Genomic DNA, 19,713 nt, shown 5'->3' with positions numbered 1-19,713 from the left:
TACAGAGGTTGGGCACAATTGTCAAGAATATGGAGTAGGCTGTTTCAGTCTCTGACACCTGACTGTCTGGTTATCATGCAGTCTCTCTGTGTAACTTGCCTTTTTTCGTCTCTCCCAATTCATCCACTGTTTACAATAAAATATCGACATTCAGCTGCTCAGCAACAGCATGTATTTCATGCCCCACTCCATCGGTGAGACTGTGTGACAAACATACTGCTCAGCCAAGAGGAGACAACTGCATGCGTAATACTCAGTATAGTTTGTAGCCCGCTAGGTAGCTTCTTGACAAAGACAAAAATCCTGTTTGCCAAGTTCATGGGGGTGGAAGAAAAGGTCAGATGACTCCTTGGCCTTTGGTGCTTCTGTCATTACAGAAAGGTATGTTCTGTGAGATACATTCAGTAGTATCTGCCTGTCTGAAGAGCTGTACAGCTTCTGCTAATGTACTTTGTAAATGCCTGTATTTAGATGGTCAGATCTCTTTTCCAGCTTGCAAACTGGAGAAAACTGTTTTTCAGCTGGTCTTTTTTTCCTGGTGTTTGCCCCAGAGTTGTCCATTACTGAAAAAAATGTTGTACCATCCTACGATTCACTGAACTTCAGAAGTAATACCTCTTTCTGTGATGTTTACACCTTTCAAATATTTGTGGATTTCTACTCTTTCCTGATAATTTTAAAAATCCTTCATCCCACATAACATATGTAACTTTTACTTATAACTATCCCTTGAAGTTTCTTCTTTCATCAATACACTTCTGAGAACAGTAGTGCCTGGACCTGAATGTAGCATTGATCGTACTGTAGTCCTCAACAAAGGCTCTGTTACCTCTATTGTGTGCGGCATTTACATGATCCCTAGCAGACTGGCTTTTCTACAGCTTGTTCTGTACCTCAAGTAGGTTTTAGTACAGTTGTTCTCATACAGTCTAGAGAAAAGAAGAAAAGCAACTCTAGTAAGTACACAGTAGCACTGGAATCAGGCCCACAGACATTATGGTGCTGAACGTGCAACAGTGTAGTCCAATAAATTTTGGGCCAGCAACTAATGGTCTCTGTAATCATGCACCTGGTTTACGTCAGAGGGTATCTCTTCTCTTCAGAGCTGCACCATGAAAATCCAACTTCCCAGAGAAGTTAAAGATGTCCCTGCTCATTGTAGGGGGTGTTGGACTAGATGACCTTTAAAGGTCCCTTCCAACACAAACTATTCTATGATTCTATAAGTTAGGGCCTATTCTGAAAAATAATGCTGAAAAACATGTTTGTGTGAGATGAACTGGCTGACATAAAATGTATTGATGGTTTGCAGATAAGGTTTGATCAGTCAATAGATTTTACAAGGCGAATATGGAACTTGGACATAAAGTTCCCCCTAGTCTGAGTGGGATGCATGGGGTTAAAGTCCAGAGTCAGCTTTGAAAGATCACAGAAACACAAAAAACATAGGCCCCAAAGAAGATATTAAGAGGTCATACGGTTCATCATCATGTTTCTGAGCAGGATCAGTTTACCAGTGAGTCCTAAGAAGGGGTTGGCTAATCTGTTCTCTGAGTTTCTCAGTGATAATAGATCCACAGCCTTCCAAGGCAATCTATTTATATTTCACTGTGCTACTGTTAGAAAGCTTGCCTTACTATCTAACTTAAACCCCGTTACTGCAAATTAAACACAAAATTCTTTATTTGCAATTTCCTACTTTGCGGACTCTGCCATGATAATTCACAGCCTTTTAAGATGCTCTGGTTAGCATGTGTGAGCCAGAACTACGCTGTGCTAGGTGCTGTTCAGATGCCAGACAAAAGTGAGATGTATTTCCCAAAGAGTTAACAAACTAGCAGGAAAGTGCAAAGGAAATGAGAATAAGCACAAGAGACAAAGGTCATAAATTGCAGGAGATTTATACCCTGACACCATCAGAGTACTGTATTTGCTGACGTACCTACTGGCCACCTACACACAACAGCTACACCTTTTGCTCAAGAGCAAGCAACGGATCACTGGTGTCCTTACCAGCATTTTAAAAATAGGCACAATGACTGTAGCCTATATTTTTAGGGAAAGATTTGGGAAAGTACACGGTCGTGATGCAAGTCAGTGATGTATGTTTGACCCCACTACTTAAAACTCTATCACATGAAAACTTTTTCACCCATCTCAGCACTGAACTTCAATCCCAGAAATTGGCTTTTTATCATTTACTGTGTCAGGATAAGGAGTCTCTGCCCTTTAGATCATCTTTAAGAATAAGAATAGGTTATGTTCTTTCTAATAAGGGGTCCTGCTGCTACAGCAAACTTTACTTCCCTCACTTAGGGTATTGATTACATGCCAAAGTCACTTCCTCATTTATGTGAATCAGCTGAGAAATGGCAGCACTGACAATGAGTGTTTCATGTACAGCTCATCATCCTGAAGTGCCATAGTTTTTTAGTGTGTTATGATCCATAACCCAATTATAGGCTACTTCATTTTTCAAGAGTACAAGCTTACATATGCCCATACACATCCACATGTGGTTTTTTTGTGAATGCAAACACTCTCAGTACATGCATTTTCTTCCCAAAGCATTGCCTCCTGTTGCTATTTGCAATTAAATCATATCCCATACGCCATCCTAGCAGTGGTTTTGTTTCTGGGAAGAGTGATATGACCACCTTCTCATAGGATCACACCAGAAATAGCTATGAAGGGAGAAGAAGAGTTTTTTAAATTTTAATTGCTAAAGTAGAATTGACAAACCTGGAGTTCTTTATTCTGCATGCAGACTTCTTATAGATTTCCAGGGAAGTGGTTATGAAATACATAATTTTGAAACACCACAGCAACTTAGAATTGCTGGTCACAGTAAAAATAAATGGATTTAGGGCCCTAAGTCACAAAGGCACAGAGAATTTAAGGGGAAAAGAAAAAGCTCTTGGAAAAAAAAAACATTATGGAAATTCAATTTTGGATTGGGTTCATTTCACCTGATGTTGTCTGTGTAAATGCTGTCTGCAGCCAATGAAGAGACACCGACATCTCCAGAGGAGAACTCAGTCCTTCTCTCTTCATGCTCTACACTCTGTGGCCAGAGGGTGCTCTGAAGTCCCGTTTCCCTCCACTTTGTAGGAGTGATTCAGTTCCTAGTCAAAGGCAATTAGTGACATTTTAGGTGCCCTAGGGATACTGCCTGCTGTTCAGCTGCTTCTCCACATGTCTTGGGTCTCTTGCAGGCCCTGTGTCACAGCTGGCAGTCCCCTGTGCATGTCTCAGGTGCCCTGGATGGTGTTTGGGAAAGGTAGCCTGTCTCTTGCTATTGGTTGAAATGAAACACTTCACTTTTAGACACCTTAGTGCCATTGAGACATCTGATGGTACAGCATTAAAACCATTTCATTTAAGAGGATGCCATCAAGGCCCTGCATTTTCTTTTGAGCTGATGGTCACCTGACCCTGCAATAAGGCAGTTCAGGTTTGACCTCTCCAGTTCAGCTCCCTGCTGCCCTCCAGGCAGCCTCAAACAAGCCCCAGTCTCTACAAGGAGGCGAGTGGGACTCTGGCAATACAGCCAGGTTTGGAAGAGAGAGTAAGACTCCAGCAACACCAACTCAGAGCAGCTCAGACTTTGCAAAGAGGTCAAAACATAAGAAACGCTGAAGTTGTCTTTCTACAGTGTGGTAACAACATAAATCTTTCTCCATGCTTCCCGTTCTCTTCCTCTTCTCCCCGGTTCCAACAGAAGGGGCTGAGCTGGTTGTCTTCACAGTTTATTTTGTGTTAGCTCCTCTCATTCCAGTGGGAGGAGAATCAGGGCTTATTTTCAGTGCCAAACACATTCTGTTTTTTCTACCACAAGGAGAAACATTGAGATGAGAATATACTCTACACTGACCCATACCAAAGGTAGGGGGTTAATTTTCACAGACCCAGTTGTATGTTTTGATTCTGGCCCTGTGGTCTGTGCATAAAAAGAAGCGCTGAAGTCACTCCACAAGGGAATAGGTGAGTAGCTTTATCTTTTCCAAGTCTCTGCTTGTTAAATGTCTCCTGGATACAATGCATAGTCCCCTTCTAAGGCTAAGGGTTAATAATCATCAAGAAACAACTCTGATTTGTCAGAGCAAGAGGAAGAGAGCAGGGAAAATGTAAACTTAACATTGAAGTAGATGCAAGTGGAATCCCTTCTGCTGGCTAGGATGCATCATGGCATGGCCTTTTTAAAAGGATAGAGGTATAATAGCAGCTTCCAGCCATCACAAGAGCTACATGAGGCCAAAACCTGAACTTCCATCTCCCATTTCTTGCATCTATACCAGAGTGAGCTGCAGCTAATGCCAGTTCTGTATATTCAATGAACAATTCTGTCTGGCATGAGCAGAGAACAGAACAATATCCCCCCAAAAGCAGGAGAGCAATTGCACCTTTGCTAACAGTGTGCTTCAGAGCAGTCTCCACAGACGCATCATGTCAGGGAAAAGCTCATAACAAGTCTTAGCAGTGCCTATCTGCACACTCCTCACTCAGACTCCATGTACATGAGCATGTGTTTGTCATACATGTGGTCTGACCTGTATTTTTATTACACCACAGGCTGGTCCTGTTTGTGAGGCTGCTGCAGTAAACTTTCTATTGGTCAATCTTCTAATCAGCAAATTTCTAGCTCCCTGTTTGCTTCTCCTTCTGCTTCCCTCTCCAATTTTACAAAGGAAAAAATGGAGTGGGAGAGATAAAAATCCTAGCTACAGAACCAGCAAGGCTAGGCATCAAGCATGATTAGCTGTTTGCCGGAGGACCAAACCCACTGTCCATGACTGTGATGAGTCCAACAATCACTTAGAAGTAGCTTATGGAAATGGCTTCTCTGATTCCCGCTTCCTGCCTTTTTTCTGTTTACTGCTCCACTGCTTGACCTATTCAAGCCCACGATCTGGGCTTTTACTCCAACCAATCCATGAGACAGAAAAGTGTTTCTGACTGTCGGGGGCTGGGGGTTTTTTTGGTGTTTTTTTAATTCAGCTTTGTGTTTTTACTTGTGTGTAAGAAAACTAGATGCGAGAGATCGTTAGAGAATCAAACAAGAGACTACATCTTCTGAATGTATGCTAGGAATAACCTCAAGCTAGTGACTCTGGATAAGTCACCTTTTTCTTGATGTTGGCATGTTATGACTGGAGAGTAATTTACTAACTTTTCCAGCTCCTGCAATGGATAGCCATCTGATATATGCTAGATTATCCTAGGTAAACACTCATCATCCATATTAATACCTGCTTCTGGCTGTGGTTATCGATCATCTAGCAAGAAGGTGATGTACTGCAAATGCACAGGGCTGATGCTAATGTATTCAGAAGGTATTCACCTGGCTAATGGGGTGCATCTCCAAGTGTATCCATCTTTCAATCATTTCTCTGACTTCCTGCAAGACTACAGGTTTCCCTCAGGAGTCATCAGACCTTCTACTTCTCCATCTGCAGGGCTGATGAGATCCCTTTAGACTCCTCCGCCCTGCCACAGAAGGGGAGGGTACTTTCACTCTGAAGATTTAAAAAGGGACCCCCAAACCTGTAGGAGATCTTGTCACACATTATCCCAAGAAAAGAAGACTGAAGATTTGCCACTGAACTAAGTATGAAGGTGAGTGAGACTCTTTGGGTGTGTGGGAAATATTTAGTTTGCAATTTATGCTTTTTCATGCGAGTATAATATTTAGGAAATGCGGGGGGGGGGGGGGGAGCTTAATAATTTAAACTTAAAAATAACCTGAGAGAAATATACACAGTTATATTCAGTGTGCTTCAAACAACTGCATTAAAAAAACATTTATAGCACAATGTGCTCTCAAAAACAGGATGAAATAAACCAGTCAGTCATAATGTAAGATGCTCTCCGTTGCCCATCACTGTTATCAATACATGAATAACAACACAGTCTGTGCGAACAAGCAGAGATGCAATTTGTTCTCAGAGGATTCATGCTCAATGCTTTCATTTGCATGTGCTGCATCAGCGAACAAACTCCAAGAATCAAAAAAGCCAGTCTCGTGACATGTGTGTAATCATGGTTGATGCAAATAAGATGCTAAGTTTGAAAACTTTCTTTTCCTGAGGAAGTAGTGATCCGCTTTCCTGGTTGGTTGGTTGGTTGGTTTGGAATGGCAAGTCCCCTACATTTGCTTGTTGTCTAAACTCTATGATTCAAGGTTTGGTAAAATCAAGATATACTTTATATTGTCTTTCTCCCTTTGTTAGCACATTATTGTCATTTCTGGAAGATCTAATGTCCTTGTAAATTGGAGCACAAAAGGTGCTTGCCTCGATGGCAGTTCTCACTGGTATGGAACGTTTATAATGAATATTAGTAAAGAGAATAAATTATGTTTGATTTAACATTCATCCTCCTGTCCGATCACTGTGTATTGAAGCTGAAACAGCCACTGAGCAAGAGGAGGTTTGGCAGCAAGACAGGGAGAAAGGAGCGACTGGAAATACCCTCACATTTAGATTTGAAGTTGAGAGGATCTACAGATCTGAAAGGCTTTTCCTGTACCTTGTGGTTCTTTGTTGTGCACAGGGACTGCATAAACTGACAGCATCTGCAATGGCACTGTTTCTGGCCGCGTCCTTCATATCTGTCTCCTGGAGTGCACCTCAGGTAAACTGCTCGCTCAGGCTGAATGTGCAGCATGAGTCTCACAGGTTGGTGCCATTTAAGTATTTGTACTGGTTAGTAATGGCATGAAACCTTGACATGGATCTTTTCTCTTTTTTGGCATAAAGGCTCATTTCCAAAGGAGAAACTGGACTCCCCAGGCTATGCTCTATTTGAAGGGTGCACGTAAGTCCCAAGCTCTTTCTGTTTTGAGGAGATAACTTTCTTAACACTGGGTTATTCCTGATCTGCTTGGCTCCACACAAGCAGTAAATCCCCGAGGATGCTGTGGAGGTAGAAGTTCTGAGGCCTGCAGGGGTGTGCTAATTAGTTATTTCTTCTTGCCTCTGAAACAGTGGCATTGGCAGTATTATTATTATTTTTTAAAGAAATCAAATTGAAGAAAGCAAGTGTGGAAGAAGAAAAGCAAAACAAAGTACTGAAAATATATAGAGTTTGAAGCTTGATTGTAAAACCTATTGGAAAAGCAGTTTCCTTAGCTGAAATAACCTTAAAGGGGGGTTAAGATACAGTGGATATAGTTATCATTCCTTAATCTCACTCAGGCTTTATTAAAACATCTTCTCAAGTGATAGAAGAACACACATTCCTATTACAAGCATCTTGCATTAGGGTTGGTGTTAAGACCACAAGCATCGTCTCCTAAAGAGAACTTGGATGTCAGTGTTATCAATATTGTGGTGTTAAGGTTGTGCAATGAACTTCTGAGTTTCTATTGTTAGTCTAGAATTAGAGAAGCATTAAATATAAAGATAAAATTTAGAGCCAAAGAGAGATTTTTGCCTTTGATGCAAACCCACAAAATTTAACAGAAATATTTGTATTTTAAAAAATTCTATACTGAATTGATGTTTCAAAATTAAAAGCTATCAGATAAGGTAGGTATTAAGAGAGCAAGAAAAATAGCTTCCTTGAAATTAAAAAAAAAAAAAAAAAATTGAAGCTCACAACCCTCAGAGAAATGCAAAAGGGAGACAATACAAATAATAAAAACACAAAATAAATATAGGCTCCAAAGACCTGTAAGTGTAACGGAAAGAAGTTCTAGTGACATTAATAAAATTATTTCTATTCATAAAATAAAGAAGTTGGCTCTTTTTTGTTTTGCTTAATGCTTCCAACTGAATAATGCACTGTGTTACTTCTACACAGACCTGTGTATCATTCCTATTGATGCACAGGAAGTAATGTGATTTTATTTTTATTAGCATTTTTTTCATTTTTTAAATAGAAATATGCCTGTAAAAGGCAATATTTTATAGTCCAGCAAAGGGCTTGAAGGCTCTTGACTGTACAGCAGTCGAGGAAAGAGTGAGGAAAAGACAGGAAATTCCTCCCTACGTACAGTTCCTACAGCAGGTTAATAGAGAACAAAAAGTGCTGAAACACCAGTTCTATGGAATAAAGTATGTCTTGAGTGTTCTGGTTCAGGATGAGCTATTGCTGATTTGGAAAGACTCTGAAATGGACTTATGCCTTCCATTTTACATTTGTAGAAGGATTGCTGTAATTTTGTATTTTGAAAATACTGCTTTAGGGATTGTAAACTAGGAATTACAACAGATTTGGGAGGTTGTTTTCACCCTTTTCCCACTGCTTTTGTAGAGGGACGTCGATTCATCTCGGATGAGAGCCAGCGAAAGGATCTGTATGACAGAATGCAGCTTGGTAAGTACATGTGCACAGGTATATGTTACACATCACTCTTTCCTCAGATTATGGGAGAAATCTGTGGAAACTGGAGATTTGTTTTCCTGCAATGTTATTTAAAGAAGGAATTAAACTCCCTTTTGTTAGTTCCTTCATTCCAAAAAGCACATGATAAAGACTGTCTGATTTTCCTCTCTTGTGTACCTGTGTGACTTCATTTACATAAGTGATGTTCCAGGCTGACCTGGCAGTTAAGTGGGATTATCATCAGTACCTTTGACTTTCTTTTTCTACTGGAAAAAATCAAATCAAGTTACTAATTGTGCTGAACTGACAAATGACAAAAGTAGACAACATTAATCCATGCTAGACAATGTTTCTGGAGGAAACAATGTTTTAGCAAAGTAAGGAACATATGAAAAAAGAAAATCTTCTTATTACCTTCTAAGGGAATTTAAAATAGCCTCTTTTTTTTTAAAAAGATTGCTAGTCTCTTCTGTGTCAGATATTTACCAGGCTGGTTTTGAGCAGAGAATATTATAGAGTGAAGGAGACAGTATTTTTTTCTCTTTGGGTTTCTAGTTGTAGAGATAAAAAAGCAAAGAACAAAATAAATAAATGCCAGTAAACACTAACAAACCATCCGTGTCTGATTTTGTAATTCTAGAAACACGCAGCCAAAACACAAATCCTTTATCTCTTTCTGAAGCTGCAGCACTGTTCCTTGGTTCCTTACGGAAAGCACAAGAAGAAGGTAAATGCATGTTTTGTCTTACCCTGATGCTTTTAAAAGGGGTTTATCAGTATTACATTTACTAACAATTTAGTAAATTGACCTAAAAGGCCTGGTTTGAAATGAGATATTGTTCCACAAAGTGCATTGTGTTAGAGTGTACATTTACAAAGAGTGTATTATATTAGGGTGTACATTTCTATAGATTAGAACATGAATCAGATAAATGATAGTAGGTAAACCTTTGTATATTCTACTTTTAATTTGCTTTTCAGATTTTTATTGGTTTAGATTCAAGTGAATGGCTATTTTGAATTGAATTTTCCAAAACAAAACTCTACTGGGGCTCCTTTTTCTGTAGAATATTGTTTGCCTGTGAAATTTTCATCCTCCATTGGCTCTTTTGTCCTGGTGGAAAGGCTTAAAAGAATCCTAAAAAGCCCCCCCTCCACTATACCCCCAGCAAAACTCAGCTACTGAGTCAAGCTTAATCCTCATCTCCTTCATGCACATTGCACTCCCCTAGATGAGGACCCCTATCCTACATTCCCCAGCTCCCTCACCCTGCTGTAGTTCGCCTTTTCTCCCTAGACCAGCTTTCCTGCAAAACCATTATCCTGAACCCCTCATTGTCTGATGCATACATACAGCTCACCAGGCTGACACCCTAAATCTATGTTATCCATGTCCTCTGTCTTTCTACCTTTCACCTCTTCAGGTACATAGGCTATTTTTTGGAAATGGAGCTGGGGATATGGAGGTTGTAAAAGGAGAATACACCCTACAGGTGGCTGTGGAGAGTCTGTGCTGTGCTTTGACCCCTGGGTGCTGGGGAGGCTGTTGTAGCATGTGCAAGCCCAGGAGTTTGTCTAAGTTATGCTCTTCCCCTCTTTGGTTCAGGACAGGGAGAAACGGAGGGTGGCTAAAAGCTACCTTTGTTTCTTATTGTCCTGGTTGTGAGTTCCTTATTCAGACTCTTAATTGCTATCATCATGACAGGAAAAAAAGTGCTTTACTTGAATTAGGAAATGTGAAGTAAAACCCTAGTAAAATATGAGGTAGTTTTGTACCTTTCACATAGATGAGTGGTAAGATAGGCCTGTTACTGTCTCATCGCCCTTGACATCATCAACAATGTGTAATAAAAAACTGCCTTGTCATCACTGCAATATCACCTCTCCTTAGATATCTGAAGTACACACCTTTCCTGAAATGAAAAGAAGGTGTGAGGAAGCACCTCACAGAATTTACCTGGTGTATGTGCAGATATGCTGGAACCACTCTTGTCTTTCGCCACTTCCTAAAATCTCCCACTGTACCTCATGTAATGCTGGGGCTCTGTGCTCAGCTCTCTCTTTCCTGCCCTGGCAGAACTCCTATAACCAAAAAATTCAGTGGCATTTTGACTGAGAAAGTAAGGCAGAATTGACAATGAGCATAGTGCTTTGGACAAAATATATGAGCAGTTCTAAAGATAAATCAGTGTAAGTGTCATTTGTGTGCTAAGAAAAAGAGAAAATCCTCTGAAGTTCACGATTCATAAGTTTTAGTGGTATTTTCCTGCCTGCTGTTGCTGTTCCAGAGGAGACGGTGGACAGCAACAGCCCTCTGAGAAAAAAGGTGACATATCTGAGAGAGCTAAGCAGAACTGGCAGCTTGTTTGAAAAATACTATGTGGAATAACATTGCCATCATTGTAGTAAGGAATAACAAGACAGTCAAACCTGGGTAAGCCATGCACTTTCAGAAGATCACTTGCAGGTGATTTCAAGAATCCTCTTGACTGAGAGAAATATGCAAATAAAGAACAAACACATTATTTTCCTCTGCATAAAAAATTTGTGCCTTGTACTAAGATACCCCTCTGGACATGGTTTGTATCTTTGCTCTTCAGCAAACAGAAAAATTCCTACATTTAAAATGAGAGAAGACATGATTATTTCTACAGATGCCTGCATCTCTTAGCTAAGCAGTCACATTACACTAGGCCTGTGCCTGAGGCAAATCTATGTGCTGAAAACTCTGGCTGACTGAACTTTCATTTATCTACAGCTTATTTTTCCCCATTGTGTCTTGTCTTACAGTTGAAGAAGAAAACACTGATCACCCTGGCTACTTGACAGATAATCTATCAAATTGGTGAAATATTTCAAATTTCTTTAACATTTGTATTGCATATACCCTGAAATCATGACTTGTGTAAACAAAGTATTTCATCCATCTTCACTTAAGTTCACAAAGGGTGACATATATACCCATTTCAAAATTTTGAATGCAAATGGATTAAAAGTTTTTTGTTCAGATAAGGAAAGTATTTGTAAAGTTCTGGCTTTGTTTAGACCATTTCGTATGTCCCACCCAAAATTTAAATACACTGTACCATCTTACCTGAAAAGATGATTAAAACTGTCTTTTTGGACAACTACTTCATTAAAAACAACTTTTCAATAGTCATTGGGAAACCATTTACCACCTTCCACCCAGCTGTATATTGAAGCCTTTTTATTTCTGATAAAGGTAGATTCCTTCACCACTTCACTGCTGGCCCTGTAAGTTGCTGACAGTCAATAAAGTCAGTGAGATATTAAAGCAATCCAGCTATCTTTGACTGCAAAGACGGTGATTTATTATTTTTTTTTTTGCAGATAACTGTCACTACTCAAGAATAGGCAACAGCACTTACTTAGACCTCAGTACTGCCCCAGTTACATGCATACAGAAATGTATACTCTGAACAATCCTACTGAGCAAGTCCCACCACATAAAGGTAGTATGGGGATAGGTCTTACAGGACCAGGGCCTCATTAATGACTACGGCGTACAGTCACTACTGTTGTCAGGAGGTGCAGTACTGCTGGAGCTAGTGGTAGTGTACTAGGTACAAATCTAGTGTCATGCATGACAACAGGCACACAGAATATTAATCACATCGTTAGTGCACTTTTTTGTTGGCCTGGTTTTTGAATTGCAAAACTGGAATTATACATAAATTGGTTAATTATCATTCCATGCTGATAAGGATATATTTAACATTATTTATGTAGTTTTGTGGTCTTACTGGAAAGCCCTCTGTAGTTCTCATGTAATTAAAAAGTAGCCACATGATTCTTGTGTCCAAGCAACTATGTTTTATTTTTTTAACCTTCAGCCCTAGTCGTGCTCTTCATCTTTTAATGGTACTTTCCTCTGATCTTTCTCATGACACTGCTAATTAATTTTGTTAACTCACACTAACTATAATCTTGCTTCTCCTCAACACAAAGAAACACAGCTGAAGGAACAGAGGAATTAATTTCTATCATGGGGCTATAGGCACTTTCAATAGTTGTTTATATCATTTCATGGAGGAACGTAACCAGAGAAATCAAAATGTCCTTGTTTGTTCATTTTTAAGCACTAATATATCTTTCAATAGCAGTATATGATGCATGACAGAATGCATTCATGATGGACTTCATCTAAAGACCAATGGTATCCACCAAAATCTTTTCATTAATTTAATTGCTCTTTGTTTCAAGCATTCTCTGAATATCTCAGGTGCATCTAAGTTATTTTTCAGCATATTTTACAGTATAATCAGTCAGTGCTCAGACAAAAAGTAGAACCCTCATACATCCTTTGGTTTGTTAGTATCATGAAATTCATATGCCTCTAAACATCCCAGAGATACAAAAACTGTACTAATCACATTCCCAGTTGACTGATTTTTGTATGTATTCCTGATCTAAGCTTACTAGCTTAAACAGTTCTTTACAAAAATCATGAAACAGAATAAACATTCTGCCTTGTTGATGAGCTGTTTGTGAAACCCTAATATTTTCAATCTGGCAGATAATCACTTATGTAACAGATAACTGCTACCAAGCTTGTCAGATGTCAGTAACTGTTAGAAATATGTGGCATTTAAGTTAGGCAATCTGTTGCCTTGACTGAATGAAAAGCCATTCCCTCTAACACTGCAAATTCAAAAGGCAGAAATGTTTTGCTGTAGTTAATTTGCCTTGCTACTGATGGCTACTCCTAGCATTCAGGGCAGAACTAAAATAAGCCTAGAGGCATGAGGTAGAGGTCACTTTGGCCACTGCGGGACCATTTCTGAGAAGAATGGGCACAGTATTCACATTAGTCGTACCTCAAAAGTTGTGCACTTTCTGTCACCAAGGAGGTGCTCAAAGCATGTGAGTATGCTGAAACAAACACACCTGGATTTGTGCGAGATGTCATGCCAGCTCTCTGCATTTCCCAGGGAGTTCAACTACCATAAGCACATCTAAGAGAACCTGCAACCTGGATCATACATGTTGCTTATTTTTCTCCTCTGGAACTTGTCCAGAAAGAACAAGTGTAGCTGTCTTAATGCAACACTAGCAAAACCTTCCTACTTTCCACATTGTCTGTGATGTGCTTCCATCATTTAGCAATATTTACAATATGTGTGTAGTGATCACATCTTTCAGCACTGCAATGAAGCTGGGTCTGGAATGATGATAAACAGATATTCACCGGCGTGTGGCTAGAACATTTTTAGGCAACAAAGGAAGTGCTGGATCACGCTCAGATGATGCTAATGCAATTTTGATGACGGAGTTTGGGGTGAAATGCTTTCCTTCCGTACAACAGTGCATTGAAATATAAGCAATAATGGCAGATTTCTTGAATTATTTTTTTTTTAAGAGAACATTAACTTTCAATAAATATGCCCTTTAAATGTTCTTTTGCTGGGACTCTCATCCATTACATTCTTTGACTCTGCAAGGGAATTTTGATTAAAAGCACTTTGGGCAAGAATATACATTTCTGAACTCACAAAATGCAGTTGTTCTCCACTTAGTAAACTGTACGAAGGAAAATATTTGCAGTATCTTTGCTTTCACCACTTTCATACGAAAAATAACTACTCATTGTTTTAATTACTTTTAAAAAGGCTAAAAAATAGTGACTCCTTTTAAATCCAATTAAGTTTTTGCCATAAAAGCCTGAACCTGTCTTCTGAGAATAGTTATTCTTTCAGGTATCCAAATCAGCTTAAGAATGAGAGTCCAATTTTAAAACTGATTTTAGGTGGCCAAAAATACAAATAGGCACCTAATCACTTTTATTCTACATGGCCTATAGTAAGAACCATGTCATCAAATGTTGGTTAAGTGTTTGAAAGGTAGGTGTCTAGTCAAAGTTGGACATTTAGGCTCCCCCTGGGATTGACAGTGAGGGTGAATACCTCCAAAGGTTACATCATCCTACCTGCTGAAGAACAGGCTGAATCAATTCCTGGAAATGTCTTTTCTTGAACAGCATGAGAAATTTTTGATGCAAAAACTTCTAAAATAAAAGATGAATCTCCTTCCTAATGTCTTCATGTCAAAATCTACTTCTGAAGAGCATGTTCAGGCATTCTCTGCATCTCTAGGAATGGAAATACTTTTTGAAAGCTTTCTGTAAGGCAAATGAAATGTCTAGTTCTCATTGTGAGGTTCAATTATTCCCCAAGCACTTCGAAGTTTCAGATGCTTTTTGAAATTAGTCTGTGGGGCAGATGTGTTCTTGGAATTCTTTTAGCATTATTTGTTATGATTAGGTCTCTTCTAGAAGAAGTGAATTAGACCATGGACTCACGGGGCAACTGGAAGAACTAGAGTTACTCATCTTTAGATGTTGTCACATTGCTTTATGGCATGTGGGTTTGTCTGCAGGGAAAGGTGTTACTTAAGGAAATTTTGTCATTGTCTTTAGCCAAGTCACATTAATTTCCTCCCAAACTAGTTTGTTAACAAACTTAGAATCTAAGACAAGGTGAAAACAACAAAAGACACATACCAGAAGAATCAGAAAATAAATGGTCTGCTGTTTATTGTGGGTCTAAATACCTTCAGAAAGATGACTTCATTTGTCTCTAAAATTCAAATGCCCACTGCATAAGACTTTATATGGTTCCACAGGAAGTATATTTTACCACTGGATCAAGACACTTCTTTGTGTTGTAAAAAAAATGTTTTAAATGATATAAGCTTACAATAAACAGCATAAGGAAAAAGAATGACCATTTTCTTTTCGGTGTATCTTTTTTAACCCTGCCAAGGTTTCCCCAGCGTAACACTTTTTTCTCTAAATTTTTTGAGCTCTGGCTTAAAGTTCATGTTAGTTTAGGAGGGGAAAAGGGGAAACATAAATGAAGCAGGAATTCATTTGGGGACCCATAATGGAGCTATCAGCATAGACTATGATTAATATAGATGATTATGTAGACAAAGGTATGGTCTGCAGTTTGTATAAGCCCCTGAGGGGATTGTTGCATTCTCTAGGTTTATTAAGCTTGAGAAATCTCTTCTACCTCAAAAGGGCACAGAAGAATTGTCATTTAAACTACTTTCAAGGTGAAGTAATATTAGGCTTTCCAACAGTGTAGCTCAAGTAACATTTAAGATTCCCCTAATTATATCAGCTGTCCTTAACACAAAGCTTGCCAAGCCTACAGGAGAAACTGCTGAATGGATGGAGAGACCTTGTCATGGTGAGAGCAACGAATTCAGTTCCTGTATTCTCCATGCTGCTTCTTTTTTCCTTGCGGCAATACTCCAAGGGAAAAGGGAGACTTGATGTTTTGCCTATCCCTTTTGGCTTCCTCATCCTCATCATATCTTTCATCCTCATCTTCATCTTCGCCTTCACTATGGTGAGGGCTGGAATGCTGAGAGACAGAAGGTGATGGTGGCACTGATGAAGGCCTGGGATACCTGAAACCTTCCGTCTGGCAGAGAGAGAAGCAAGTTGTATATATTATCACAGTGCTCCTCAATTGGTTGTATACAGCAATTTGAGGCTATCAATACTTCAAAGGAAACCAATGGTGGGATGTAAGCTAGACCTGCTCTGCACTCTAAAATTAAAATCCCTTGAACCCAGATCCCCTCAGTCCTTCTCTGCCCGTAAGTACACGCTTGTATGGCAGTGATCTTTAGCCTGTGCCATAAACAATATGCTGCCCTTCCAGCACTGCTTTTTGCAGAATATGACTATCTTTATTGAGCCTTAAAACCATCAACACAACATGAAATCCTTCTGTACTCTGTAGTCAGAGTATGCTTACTGAAATTCAGAATTCAGTCTGAAGTTTTAAAACAGTTTTCTAGTTATAATGTCAATATCTACAAAACCAGAACCAAGCAAGTGGTTTTGGTCTGAACCTCCTTTCTCCTTCTTATTTCAAAAAATTGAGTTGCTCTCTGGAGGTGTCTGGAGGTTTGGTTTCAAATAACATTGTTCTTATATTGGATCTGAGCAGCCTCCCTCCTCAAACTGGTGCTAATATGCCCTACACAAGAACTGTTTGAAGGTGTGCCTTTAAACTGACCCCTTGCAGTTCCAGCCACAGACTCTTCCTCACATACCATGTTTAGATGAAGGCAATACTTTGTCTTGCTTTCCCTAGATCATCTTTTCTCAGCTCCCCTTCTATTTGGTTTGTGCAGAACATCTCCATAGCATTTATCAGAAGCAAAATTAGAACCTGCCACTCTTCTAATAGGAATTTCAAGGGTCAATTCCTCAGCTGGTCTAAAATGGCACAGTCCCATCCATGTCACTTTAAATGACTTGAAGAACTTTTCCTGTATTGCACGTGGTACCCCTCGTGTTTGCATCTGATACCGTTACAACTCCTGGCCGGAGCTTGGGTCTATAACTTGTTGAGCTTTTAACTGTAAGTTCCCACTTCCTTTCAGTTAAAACAAAACTTGCTAATTCTCTTCTCTCTCTGCTCCCCCCTCCTCCTCCCGTTCCCCCCTGTCCCCTGTAAAGTAGCTAAAATGCCAATGAACTCATCTCCAAAAGCACTTTACCTTTAGTGGAGCACTTGGTTCCATCTCAAATTTATCTGGGAATGTTCTGCTGAGGGCCAAGTGTCTGGCATGCATGTAATACTGCAACATAAAAGAGAAGCCTTTACAAGTCGAGGAAGTCTTGGGTAGATTTAAGCAGGAAAAAAAGGAACATAAAATGAGTATCTTCTAAAAGATGATGCTGAACAAAAGCTAAACATGTTTTCAGCTAAGCAGAATCCAACTGATATCGCTGCTTGTAATGAACACGCTGCTGTGAAGTAGTGAGCCATTCATGTTAGATACACACTGAAGTAGAGTCTGGAACAGAAGTTGAATAAGGTTTCTGTAAGACTAAGATGTATTGAGATGGAAACCAGTACTTGTCTCAGTCACTGTAGTTCTTACTGAGTGATAGGTATTCTTTATCCCTCAGGATAGAACTGGCTCTTTTTTAACCAGGAAAATTTACATCTTTAAATATGCATGTTTATACACATAAACTTTGTACTTATCCTTGCATAGGAAGCATGTATAACAGTTACAGAGAAGTAACATTTATGAATTTATGGAGGCCTGGTATTTAAGAATTCAGCAAAAATATTCATGGATCCACTATATTCACAAGTCTGCATCACACACATGGGAAAAAATAGCTTGTTATGTCAGGGTATTATGTTGTGTTGGGAACCATATAAACAGAAAGGTTCTCACACAGATATCAGAGCAGGACAAGGTCCAAAATAGTTACAAAACTGATATATGTGCATCCATTTCTTTGCTCCTGTGGACTTGAGAATACTGCTTTCCTACTGTCTTCTTAGTAGGTGGTACTGCAGTGTTTTCTATGTCAAATTAAAACCACGATTTTTCCTTTAAGGCGCAGAGGTATTTTAGGAGTGTTGAGGAGGCCCAACAAGGCCCAGCAGCATTTTAGGAAGAATAGGTAGGATTTTGGAAAGAGGCCAGATGACTTTGGGGCACAAATCCTACTCTAGTGTAGGGCTGCCAGTGTTGTCAGAGACACAAGTTTTTTACATTGTCTTTAGCACCAGGAGTACCAAGACCTCAGTGTAACTGGCTTCTGTTCTAACCTATTAAGTTAAGTCATGTCTCTCCTTACCACTGGAGAATGGGAGCATTACACTGAAATGTAAAGGCAGGCTTTGCCTTTAGCACCTTTGAAAGGTGCTTTTTCAGAACAGGGATGTGTCCTTGCATTGTAGCATGATGCTGAAGACTGCTAGTTAGATGTATGTGTCTGGAATTTTTAATACTTCTGCTACACAGTTTCACACACCCTGCCTAGGTATCTCCAGTCCAACAGATCTGACAGCCTCTCAGTTCGGTTTCTTTGGATGATCCTCTGACGACGGGACTGCTGACAAAATCCATACAGGAACTGAGTCAGCTGGTTGCATGATTCATCAGGTGAGCGGAACCTCCTGTCAACTATATAGATGCCTGAAGGACACAAAAAAGGTGAAGATGAGTGGAGCTGAAAATGGGATCTCACGTCTTACATTTCCATTCCACCTTCTGTCACACTGTCTTACAAACATTACATGTATTATATGTTTTTTTCGATGTTACAAGGCAGCTGTAAGTGGAACATTTGTTACTATTCTAATGGAATGGAAAGCTACAGAGAAATATGTATTTTTTATTTTAATTTTCTTTACCTTTCAGGCTGAAATTCAGCAAATTATTCAAAACTCAGAGGCTTTGTTGTTGTTGTGTAAGTATGTCCAAAAGGATTCAAGAGTTTCTGGGTAAAGACATATCATTTTTATCTCCCATAATATTTAAAATACTGACTGCTTTAAAAAAATAATCTAGTGCTTTCCTAGTTTGCAGTAGAATTTATAGGTGTGGATGGTCAGAATCAGCCTGTAGGAGAGAGGTTGTGTTTTCTGTAGAAATACAAGTGTTTCCATAGAGATAGCTAACTCACATACATTAATCAATATACAATTCTGGCAGAGAGAGGGCCAAGGTAAACTTTGCCTCTATGTAGTTTGTAGACATCAATACTTTATTCTTGCACCTTCCTTTCACCAGGATGTTGGGAAGAAGAGGGTACTAAACATCAGCTATCTTAAGGGACAAGACAAGATGCACAACTACCTTAACTGAAGTGCCCAGTGTCCCCTAGGAATGTACAGTGTTATGTCAACGTTCACAGCTATGTTTTGGCAGAGAAGAGCAAGTGAACTGTGCTCTCAGTCTGTACCTTTCTGAAGGCTCTCAAAGACATGTCTATCCAGGCAGGCATAGCTATATTTTGCAAGTGACTCTACCCCTGCCCCTAGGTCAGGGCATAGTTGGTACTAGTGTGGATCTGTCATTGCCTGATTGTGCAGACAAGCCAAGGTACTTAGAAAGAGGCCCTAGTTTGGGCACATTTTCAATATTGTCTTGACACACCAGGAGCTGGCTAGCCTCCTCCTCACCACACTCCAATCACAGACCATTTCTAAACCTTTTTGAGCAGATTCTTATTTGTAAGTAGGTTCCTTTTATTTTCACAGGTTTATTTTTTTAGAGTACACAATAATTTACTCTTTGTTTGGTGGGGGCGAGTTTCACCAGCCTCAAAGTCCCAGTGCATCCTTCTTGGACCATTCAAAGAGAAGCAGATTTTCACTGCTTCTTTTGAAGGGCTCAGAGTGTTACAGTGTAACCAGAGGCATTAAAGGGAAGCCTTGGGAGACTCTAGAGTGGTACAAGGAGTGGTGAGTTTGGAAAGGTAAAGCAGACAAAAGATTAAAGGGAGACAAATGGGAGAGAACCTGGAAAGGGTTTGGATAAACATAAAAGCTTGAATGGCTTGTTCAACATAACGAGATATTCAGAGCTCTGAAT

General features: G+C 39.5%; 2 protein-coding genes across 2 annotated transcripts in view; one reads left to right on the top strand and one right to left on the bottom strand.

The window, feature by feature from the left end:
* Positions 1 to 5,267: 5,267 nt before the first annotated feature.
* SPX (spexin hormone) lies at positions 5,268 to 12,139 on the top strand. The gene is made up of 6 exons (XM_069806655.1): positions 5,268 to 5,616; positions 6,553 to 6,633; positions 6,759 to 6,816; positions 8,257 to 8,319; positions 8,969 to 9,055; positions 11,119 to 12,139. The coding sequence occupies exons 1-6, from the start codon at positions 5,611 to 5,613 to the stop codon at positions 11,175 to 11,177; spliced, it is 354 nt and encodes a 117-aa protein (XP_069662756.1). The 5' UTR covers positions 5,268 to 5,610; the 3' UTR covers positions 11,178 to 12,139.
* Positions 12,140 to 14,856: 2,717 nt separating this feature from the next.
* The window catches only part of GYS2 (glycogen synthase 2), a 47,090-nt gene continuing 42,233 nt past the window's right edge, over positions 14,857 to 19,713 (bottom strand). The window contains exons 14-16 of the mRNA XM_009926201.2: positions 18,149 to 18,312; positions 16,870 to 16,950; positions 14,857 to 15,779 (exon numbers count right to left, since the gene is read on the bottom strand). Of these exons, the coding sequence (XP_009924503.2) occupies positions 15,558 to 15,779; positions 16,870 to 16,950; positions 18,149 to 18,312 (467 nt within the window). The 3' untranslated portion in view covers positions 14,857 to 15,557. The remainder of the gene's footprint in view (positions 15,780 to 16,869; positions 16,951 to 18,148; positions 18,313 to 19,713) is intronic.

Source organism: Haliaeetus albicilla, chromosome 19, assembly GCF_947461875.1.
Source record: "Haliaeetus albicilla chromosome 19, bHalAlb1.1, whole genome shotgun sequence".
Taxonomy (NCBI): domain Eukaryota; kingdom Metazoa; phylum Chordata; class Aves; order Accipitriformes; family Accipitridae; genus Haliaeetus; species Haliaeetus albicilla.
Note: the sequence above shows the minus strand (reverse complement) of the source record. Positions and strands in the feature narration are given on the sequence as shown.